The sequence below is a fragment of the Rhinichthys klamathensis genome, unplaced genomic scaffold (genome assembly GCF_029890125.1).
Source record: "Rhinichthys klamathensis goyatoka isolate OS25496 unplaced genomic scaffold, OSU_Roscu_1.1 h1tg000111l_1, whole genome shotgun sequence".
Classification (NCBI taxonomy): domain Eukaryota; kingdom Metazoa; phylum Chordata; class Actinopteri; order Cypriniformes; family Leuciscidae; genus Rhinichthys; species Rhinichthys klamathensis.
The window spans coordinates 4,787,959-4,798,770 of record NW_026606649.1 but is presented as its reverse complement, the minus strand read 5'-3'; the positions used below and the strand labels follow the sequence as shown (position 1 = coordinate 4,798,770).

Sequence of the window (10,812 nt, the reverse complement as noted above, 5' to 3'; positions counted from 1 at the left end):
CCTTCCTATTACACATCTTTTGTCTGCTACTATTCCTGTGTTCCATTCACTATTTTCCCCAAACCCCGGAAGGTGCTGATGACAAGTGTGGTTAAGTGTTCTCTGATTGAGACTGTTAGCCTCACTTAGACCTGGTACACTGAGCTTCTCTCTGAGTGAGGGGCTTCTTTACTGACAAGCCCGAAGTGAGATGTGTTGGAGCATGCGGATACACAAGAGTAGTCCAGCCCAGCCTTGTCCAATTACTCTTCTCTGGGGGCGTTGTCATCCAGTGGAAAGATGGCGGTCAGGCAGGTCGAGTTCTGATTAGCCGTCATGGTAGCCACAGTGTGGAGAAGAACTAGAACCAGCAAGCAAAGTTTCAGCCGGCCCTGCCCGAGCCGTGGAGTCCCCGAGGAGGTCACGGATGTGTGCTGGCAGGAAGGGTGAGTTCTTTTTAAAGTGCCGCGGGAACGGTTGTTGGACTTCTGGTCCCACCGCACATCACAGCACTCTGGCTCCTGGTTGATGTCTGGTTTCTCTGAAAGCCCTGGGGTGTTTGCAAAAACAGACATCCATGTTTTGATTTGGAAAACTCTCACATTGTATGCCTATCTGACTGTAAAAAGTTCCACTAAAATGATTACTTCAAACACTTTATTTTATGGTATGTGCACATTCAATGTACTTACAGTGTACTTACCCAGGAAAGTACTTAGTGATAACTACATGGGTTAAGATTAGGTTTAAGGTTAGGCTCGGGGCTAGTACCAGTTATTACTGAGTTATTGTAATTACTACAATAAGTACATAGTATGTACATGCGAAACAGGACTGTAAAATAAAGTGCTACCAATATTTTTTTAAAGAACTGAATATTCATCAAATTTTATAACTAACATCTCCAGCATTGGAAGTAAAGTGGTTAGTCAAATGGATGTAAGACATAAGGCATTGTTCCATCATGTTTTAAAAGGTTTGTGAAAAGTTTTTAAAGGAGCAAACACATCATACACACACACTAAATACATATAAAAATAAAGCAGGTTTTTAAAGCCGTTTAAAGACTTCATTTCATTAAATGATTTGAATAGCATTTGGCTGTTTCATCATAAATTAAAGAAATGTATACTAGGCTGCAGTGTTAAATAAAAATATGCTTCTATGTGCTCATTAATTGCTTCCCATGGTGCTGACATTCCTGCAACATCGCATGCAGATTAAATCTAAATAAAAGCAGAATTAAATGGTCAGCTCATAAGTAATTATGAAAAATGAAAGATGTTTCAAATAACTACTTTAAAGCCCAAGGTGCTCACAAAAAATAATAATAATTGAATGCTGGCAACAACTATTTGAAGGTTTTTTCTTTGGTTTGTCACTGCGTCACTGCTAACATTGTTGTAATGTACAAGATAAACAGCCTTTACTTATTTTAAAACCATCTGCTAAATGATTACATGTAAATTATGTTTAATAATATTATTATTATTATTAAATTGTATTTATTAGATTACAACAATTGATATTATTATTATTAGGGGTCATGGAACAAGGGGTGAAGACTCTCTTGAGCAAAGACGCCATAGAACGTGTTCCTCCACCCGAGAGAGAATCCAAGTTACAGCCGGTACTTCATCGTTCCAAATAAGGATGGGGTGTTGCGTCCAATTTTAGATATGCACCATCTAAATCAATCGCTCAAAAAGCTCAAGTTCAAAATGTTAAGTTTGAAGCAAATCGTGTCTCAAATCAGGTCTGAGGACTGGTTTGTCCTGATAGACCTCAAGGACGCATAATTCTATGTATCCATCCATCCACAACACAGGAAGTTCTTTAGGTTCGCCTTCGCGGGCGAAGCACTTGGCGGCTCGACATCAAGATGTCGTTCTCGTCCACATGAAAGAGCTGGGGTTGAGGCTGAACTTTCTCCAGCACAGAGAAAGAATAATTCCTGGGCGTATTAACTGAAGGTGGGCCAGTCATGCACTGTCAAGCAGTTTCAGAGTCTGTTGGGTTTGATGGCAGCAGCGTCAAATGTGATAGCTTTTGGCCTGCTGTACATGAGACCCTTGCAGTGGTGGCTCAAGACCAGTGGTTTCCTAGAGGGGAAACCCGTTTTGCATGATCAAGGTTACGATCAGATCCCTTGGTACCTTGGTTATGTGGAAGAAGCCCAGCTTCTTTTCCCAGGATCCTTTGTTGGGAGCTCTTTGTCATCACAAAGGGGGGTCTGCGGTCACTCTTACTTTGCAAACTGAATCTGCTTTACCCAGTCAGGGCACTAGATGCTTATATCCACAGAGCTGCCCTGTGGAGTAAAACTGATCAGCTGTTTGTGTGTTTTGGGTCACACAGAAAAGAGTACCCATCTTCTAAGCAGAGAATGAGCAAGTGGCTAGTCGAGGCTCTCTCTCTTGCATATGGGTTGGCTGGCCAGCCTTCACCTTTGACTGTCCGGGCCCACTCAACTAGGAGTGTGGCAGCTCCTAAAGTCTTACTATCAGGGGCTTTTTACTATTCAGGTCCTCTCCGCACACATTTGTCAGGTTCTATGACCTTGATCTGGGCTCCACCCTAGGGTGCTGTTGTCTTAGTTGTGCTCACTCGATTTCACACAAGACAGGCACTTGTCATTACGGCGGAGTGGGCATGAATGTTCCCATAGCATCATAAATTCCCGACACAGCGCTTGTTCCCTTGAAAGGGAACGTCTCGGTTACGACTGTAACCATGGTTCCCTGAAAAGGGAATTAGACGCTACGTCACCCTGCAATACTTTCGGTGTGCCTGTGGCCAACTTGCTTCAGCCTAACAAACATTGTTTGGTCTGGTTTGCTTTATAGCTTCCTGGTCATGACGACACCCACCATTGGACTAATTTTATACGAGCTTAAAGACGCAATCATGCAGAGACGTTCCCATAGTGCCATAAACTTCCTGATGCAGCATCTCATTCCCTTTTCAGGAACCATGGTTACAGTCGTAACCGAGACGTTGATGTTACATATGCCTTGTCAATGTAAAGATTATGTTAAATATGTTAATAAAAAGTACTACAGGCTTTCTTCATGTCTTTATAACTTACATAAACAAATGTTTACTCTCACGAGCCATCACAAATTTGCGAGCTTGCAGATGTAATCTCTTAAGTAAGAACAAATTAAAAACGTGCCGGCTTCCGTATGTTGTTCAACCTCAATGACTTCTAGAATTTTGAATGGTTTGATTCACTCAAGGGTGCTTCTCAGTACTCAAATGTATTGCTTCCTTGTTTCCTCACTCCTCTGTCCTCCAGTCTGTGACCAAGAAACCAATCTAATTCAGCCATCTTTAAGGACATCTTAATTCTGTAATTGTACCATGAGGAGTGCAACGAGTGAGGAAGGTTCCTGAGGAGTCATGAGCGAGGATTCACAGGTGTATCCTTCCCTCGCATGGGGGTGGAGCAAAGACATGAGAAAAGGAAGAGAGGAAAGGAAACGAGGATGCACAAATAAGAAATGAGAAGCACCCCACATCTGCATCCGATGCATCCATGATATCAAGAACACATCCAGGTTCTTTCATGCATCCTCTGTACTTGTGTTCTTGAGTATTAAGCTGCGTCCCAATTCGCCTACTTATACTATGCCGTAAAAGTGTGTACTTTTTGTGTGAAGAAAACATACTTTTGAATGTGTAGCAGAAGAGTAGGCGCGCTTTGGGACATACTATCACGTCATAAAATTGCATCTTTAACAGACGATCTGTTGCATTACATGCATCCTGTATTGGCCTCAACCTTGTTTATTTTTCCCTCAGAAATGATTACCTTTCTTATACATTTACATCGTAATATTAATCATATTCATATAATTTATTATAGGATGCATTTATGATTATCAAAATTTTGAATTATTATTATTATAATAACAATTATACGAGAAATGTTGAAGATAAATCATTTGAAGCTATAGTAATGTCATATGTTTAACTTTGCTTATATATTTTTTTGTGGAATATCACCGGCAGACATTAACTTTCCCATTAAGAGCCAATATGTGACCCCTTACATAGATTTCCAGGGGCATTTTTTTCTAACTATGTTCTAACAATTTTTTTTTCTAACCATGCATTTATACTGCAATTACAACACCATAACGTTATAGCCTACCAAACATGCCATCACTAATTATTATCATTTTAATCTATTGACAGCCTTAAGCTTCATTTGAAAACATAATTTTGTATAAAGCGGCATGCTGTTTTGACCACTGTTATCTCTAGATTAAACGTTAGTCAAATTAACTATAACAAACAGATTAAACAAGCTATAGCTTACTTTTAGACTTGTTGAATGAAGTTCGAGGTTGTGATAGTCGTGTCCGATATCCCTTGCCAGTTATTATGCGTACAGCAAATCTTCTTGTAGGAATATGGTCAATTTCTAGTGTTTATATCCAAAAAGAAACGATGTAAGTCATTCTCGAGTCATACAGGTCAAGTCAAGTCATTTTCTTAATTTAGTCAAGCAAGTCTCAAGTCCTTAAATTTGCGACTCGAGTCAAGTCATGTGACTCAAGTCCCCCATCTCTGGTGTTTACTCTTTTCATTGAGTAGCTAAATACTTTTTTTAGTAGTAAATAGGGGAGAGCGGGGCACAACCTAATGTGGGGCTAGTTGTAACACCCTTGTTTTAAATACTTCCACACATGCTAGCATGACGGAACTTAGTGTATTTACTAGTTGCCATATCAACACTATATAGAGAAAAAAATGCGCCAAAATTCAGAAATCTTTGGAAAATATCACTGGACATTTATTTAACCATAGCAAAAGTAAATTTCTTATTTCTTATGTTAATTTTTCATCTCTATTTTTGGCGTTTATTTTAAATGAGACAAATCTGATTTTATTTTAATCTCCAATATGCTATTTAACAGTTGATATAGTTCTTTAATGCTTCGCTAACCAGCAGAAGAAACTAGCAGGGTTTAAATCCCAGTTGTGCAGTTGGGCATGTTGTAACTGCATTACAATGTGCCTCTATTAGAACTATGCTATTCTATTCTATACTTTTATGAATTCTATTGAGAAAACAAGAGAAAAAGGTGAATAAAGACTGAGAGTCAATGTGCAAAAATGATTAATTATCATTATGTTTTGAACTATGTTGTATAGCTGTGTTCCCTTTCGAGGGAACTCGAACTGCGTCGACTACGACAGTGGTTCCCAACCTTTTTTTGTCTGAGACCCCCTTTTTCCCAAGAAAATATTTTAGGGCCCCCCTTCACATTTAATGATATTATTGCTCTTGTAAGCTTGCAGCAAGGATGACAAAATATGTTGTTTTCAAACATACGGTATGTTTACTATAACCAGATATGTTTATGCACAAATAATAGCCTATAATATTGAAAATACAATAACAAAAACATCAGTAGGCCCTTTGTAATTTAAAAACGTAAGCCTAGGAGAAGCCTATATATTGGCCCTATTTGAAATGCAAAAACAAAAATATTCACACTGGTGTGTAGGTAAAAAAAAAAAAAGAATAGGCTATTATTAAATGACTGCTGTCTGGGGCCTCAATACTTGCAAGTTATTTGTGAGGCTTTATCAATGTGAGGCTTTATTTTTTACGCTTTTGGCGCTATAGCGAGCGATAATGAACTTGCGTTTATTAACAGAATAATGCGTCTTTCGGAAGAACATTGTAGCCGGAACTACTTCTCTCTGTGTACGTCTATGACGAGTCATGCAGGTACTGGGCTACTCCCCCCCCCCCCCCCCCCTCCTATGTAAACCATTTGCCATTGCCACACAGTCACACCTGACACTTCAGTGCTCCCAATACAATCCTCCCTCCTTTAAACAAAACAGTCAAAGAATAAGTACAACAATATAGAACAGAATGAGGTTCAAACAAACAATATTTATTGAATAGAGTATTTTCTGTTAACATAACAAGTGAATATTAATGTAAACATAAATAAGAAGAAAATAATAAATTATAACCTGGAGCTTTGGCTTTTGGGATTAACTTTGGTTCTCTCTACAGCCTGGGTATTTTCGGCATCAGTATGATTTTTTTTTATTATTATGCATGTTGAAGCAATTCTTGATTTATGGTTATTATTTACTAAGGGATGTGCATCCATTTTGACAAGTATGTCCAGCTAATCAACATTTTAAATTCAATATAGCCTATAAATCAATAGTCAATCAATGTCAAATTGTCAATACATTGCTTTCTATCTTGCATAATTAGTGCAGTTGTTTAGAGTTTTTAACTACACTGAGACTAGATAATCAGTGTCTTGTTTTATAATGTGTATTTTGATTGGGAGTGCCATCATTCACGTGCATGTATTGTACAGTATGTCTGGTCTCCACATATTTCTGCTTGAAAAATGCGAGTTTCCTTTCGTGCACGCGCATATGAACGCACGATAACACACGCGACGCGGTTATGTTTTCCGAGCCGCAGTAAACAAACAACATTGCACTTTGTCGTTTATCAAAAACAAACGTAATAAATAATTGTATTTTACTCTCACTTTTGTCAGGCACAAAGTGATGCAAGAGATGCACTGCCTGCCCAGCAAGGTTAGCAAGACCGAAAAACATCAAACTTTGCTGACATCAAACTTAGAAAGGAGAGAACACAAGTTTACCTGATTGTTGTTCCCGCAATTCACTCTCATGGTTTTTTTCTTCTTCCTCTTTTCGTGACCAGAAGGATAGTTTCGCTTCATTTTGTCATGGATGTTGTACACATTAATTGACGCGCTATGACCATAGGCTATGACATGAGATGGAGGCGGGGCCTTAAGTAATTTGCGGGGTCTTACGGGTCTTACGCACCGGTCGCGTGCAGTCTATGGTCGCGTGCAGCTGCAGCCACGTAACAGTTGAGCTGAGTGCCCGAATGGAAGTGAATGAGGCTTTGCGATAAAAAAAAAAAAAAAAAATTATCTAGGCCTACGTGAAATTCTGCATCCATTGTACGATTTTTTTATTATTATTATTTTCTCGGAAGGGCAACCTGAGTCGAGAAGGGCATATGGGCAGTTGCCTGGGCAACCTGAGCAACCCCCCTGTGCACGTCCCTGATTATAGGTGTACCATAGTGGTTCAGGATAAGACAAAAACACGGATTGATGGATTCATGATGAACTCGCTCATTATATAAATTTTGAACAGAAAAAAGTTAAGGACTTTTATTTAATGCTCATTGCTCAAAACTTTTCAAAATATGACGCGACCCCCCACAGAGCTCGCTGAGGCCCCCTTGTGGGCCGCGACCCCCCTGTTGGGAACCGATGGACTACGACACTTCGGGGAACGCCCTTAGCGTAATGCATCTGAAGTATGAATGAAACTAATCCAATCCTGATTGGTGCTGCGTCATGACGTAACATGTGACGGCATACACGGAAGCTACAAAGGGACGCCGGAACACAACAGAGTTAGCTTTTTGCTCTTCAGCAAGCGCTCTGTGTCAAACTGTCTGTCCTATTTGGTGTTGTTTGTCCCATAAGAATTGTCCTAAATAAAGGTCTGCATTGCAATACAGAATCTGTAGTGGCTCGGATCTTGCGTTTGCCGAGGCAGCGCGTAGATTACGGGTCTACTCTGCAATAGGGATGCACGATATTGGATTTTGGCCGATATTAGATATGCCGATATTTTCAAACTAATTTTGCCCGATGCCGATACCGATATATTTGTATTTTTTTTAAGTACAAAAATAGCTTATTAAAGCTTCTATTAAAGTTCTCAGTCAAGAGCAGTGAGTGATTTCCCCTTTGTGTTTTGTTGCTTTATTAACATTAAAGGGATAGTTCTCCCCAAAATTTTAATTGTCATCATTTACTCTCTCAATGTCAGGGATCACAGACGAATCAGACAAGATGGTAAGTTTTGCTGCTTTATTTGTGCAGAAGGATCGTAGTCGGAGATAACAGGTGAGAAACCAAATGACATAGAAACAAAAAGGAAGCTTAGCTGAGGTTAATGTCCTTTCCTCTCTTTCTCTCTCTCTTGCAGGTGACTTGATGGATGATCGGTTCAGGTAGACAGGTCTTTGACGGATGGGAAGCAGGTAATGAACAGGTAGGTGATCGGGAAGTCTGTGAGCCATGAATTGACGAGACCAGACAGTGACTGCAGGGAGAGTGAGTGTTTTATAGTCCATGCTGGTGATGGGACACAGGTGATGGTGATCATGATGAGGATGAGGCGCAGGTGCAGGTGATGATGACGACGACCGGGAATGCTGGGAAGTGTAGTGAAGACACAGATGAAGGAGGTGAATGTGACACTCAAGTTGTTTTAAACCCAAATAAATTTCTTTCTTCTGTTGAAAATAAAAGTTATTTGGAAGAATGTGGCTAACCAAACATTTGCTGTACTCCAGTGACTTCCATAGTATAAGCACAAGAAAGAAATTAATCCAGGTTTGGAACAACATTAGAGTGAGTAAATAATGACAGAATTTTTATTTCTGGGTGCAGTATCTCTTTAAGGACAAGCGGCAGCATATTATTACTGTCTCTTTAAGAACTGCACGCGACGAATGCAACAAAATTTTCAGCGAATGCACACTGCAGTGTGGCGTGCGGCCAGGTAGTGTACGCGTCCGCACATTGGAAACTGTTTTCGATTATTCTCTGCCGTTCTTCCGCTTCAGGGTGTCAAGAACGAAACCCAAAGTGCCTCCCATCTGGGGAGCCCTCAGGAAATCGATGTCTGTATCCCGCCGTAAAGTGTGCTTCGGGACACATCGGTTTCCAGCGAATGCACGCTGCTCTGTCTGCCCCACAGGCTTGCGGCCAAGGCAGTGCTCGCGTCCGCACATCGAGAATCGTTTCGACCAAACCCTGCCGGAGAGCCACTTCAGGGGATCGAGAACTAATCTCGAACGATACCCGAAGCCAGTCTCGAGAGGCTGGTTCCCTTGGGGTACAGACTGCAGTTCGGTTTCCACCCAAAGATCAACGGGTGGTCTGGACTGTAGTCTACCCAAAGCAGGGTCGGGTATTGGAACAAGAATTAAACTCCCTGCTGGTAAAGGAGGCTATAGAACGCATTCCTCCGCCAGACAGGGAGTCCGGGTTTTACAGCCGCTACGTCAAAGTTCCCAAGAAGGATGGGCGGTTGTGTTCAGCCTAGCTCTCTCCCCTCGCACATTTACCAAATGCATGGATGCATGGCTGGCTGATTTTGGCCCAGTCACAAGAGCTGGCAGTTCGGCATCGAGATGTCGTCCTTGCCCACATCCAGAGCCTTGGGTTGAGACTCAACACGAAAAAGCGTGTTGGCACCAGCCAGAGAACCATGTTCCTGGGAGTGGTGTGGGACTCGGTCACGATGCGGACACAATTGTCCCCTGCACGGATTGAGTCCATCCTGGCCATTGGTGACCAGGATAAAGCTAGGCCAAGCCATCACTGTCAAACACTTTCAGAGAGTGTTAGGACTCATGGCAGCAGCGTCCAACACCATTCCATTTGGCCTGCTGCACATGAGGGCCCTGCAGTGGTGGTTGAAAACCAAGGGGTTCTCCCCGAAGGGGATCCCATTCCGCATGATAAGGGTTACGCGCAGATGCCTTCGTTCCCTATCTATGTGGAAGAAAGCTTGGTTTCTGTCCCAAGGCCCTCATGCTGGGAGCGTCATGTCGCCGGAAATCCGTCTCGACAGATGCCTCCCTCGGGCTGGGGCGCGGTCAGGCAGGGCTCTGAGGAGCTTCCTCCCAGACCTCAGGGAATGGAGACTTCACACCGAGGTGGTGAAGTCGATATGCTTGAGGTTCGGCCCAGTGGAAGTGGATTTGTTTGCGTCTCGAGGGACGTCCCACTGTGTCCACTGTGGTTTTTCTCTCACCCATCCAGCCCCATTGGGGTTGGATCTCATGGTACAGACTACGCCTGTACACTTTTCCCCCGATTGCTCTGCTCCGAGAGTTCTGGAGAGGGTCCGTCTCAACGGGATCAGCCTACTTCTAGTAGCCCCGTACTGGCCGACCTGAGTATGGTTTTCAGACATCATAGCACTTTTGGCAGGCCAGCCTTGGCAGATCCCTCTGAGGACGGACCTGCTTCCACAGGCCGGGGGCTCAATATTAAGCACCCTCGACCAGAACTGTGGAAGCTTTGGGCCTGGCCCCTGAGGGTAAGGCCCAACTCAGTTCCAGAGCTCCTTCCACGAGGACATTGTACGGCCTAAAGTGGAAAGTTTTTCCACTTGGTGTAGAGAGCGTGAGGTGGACCCAGTTAACTGCCCGGTTGGCTTCAGTGCTGGAGCTCCTCCAAGATCGCTTCTCGGCTGGTCTTACCCCGTCCACTCTCAAGGTGTACGTGGCTGCTATTGCGGCTTTCCGCGCTCCTCTGGGTGATGGACCTCTAGTGAGACATCAGCTGGTCGTACGTTTTCTTCTGTGGGGCTCGGAGGACGAGACCTGCGGCTCGTACCAGAGTTCCCACATGGGACCTGGCAGTGGTTCTCGAAGGGCTGGTCGAGGCCCCCTTCGAACCTCTGGAGTCGGCTGAGGCCAAGAACCTTCCCTCAAGGTAGCTTTTTAATTAGCCATTACTTCTCTGAGGAGAGTAGGAGATCTTCAGGTGCTCTCTATATCTCATGGGTGCCTGGAGTTTGCTACCGGCGACATTAAGGCTATCTTGCATCCCAAGCCGGGCAATGTGCCTAAAGTGCCATCTAATGTGGCACGGCCTACGGTTCTGCAGGCGTTTCATCCTCCATCTCACGTGACGGCGGATGAAAAAAGACTTAATTTACTCTGCCCTGTAAGCAGAGCTCTCAAGAGTTATGTCCAGAGGTCTTCTT

The 10,812-nt window shown here is 42.9% G+C and overlaps 1 protein-coding gene across 1 annotated transcript in view; it reads right to left on the bottom strand.

The window, feature by feature from the left end:
- Nucleotides 1-242: 242 nt before the first annotated feature.
- nalf1a (NALCN channel auxiliary factor 1a) overlaps nucleotides 243-10,812 on the bottom strand; it is a 290,651-nt gene continuing 280,081 nt past the window's right edge. The window contains exon 3 of the mRNA XM_056254311.1: nucleotides 243-529. Within this exon, the coding sequence (XP_056110286.1) occupies nucleotides 243-529 (287 nt within the window). The remainder of the gene's footprint in view (nucleotides 530-10,812) is intronic.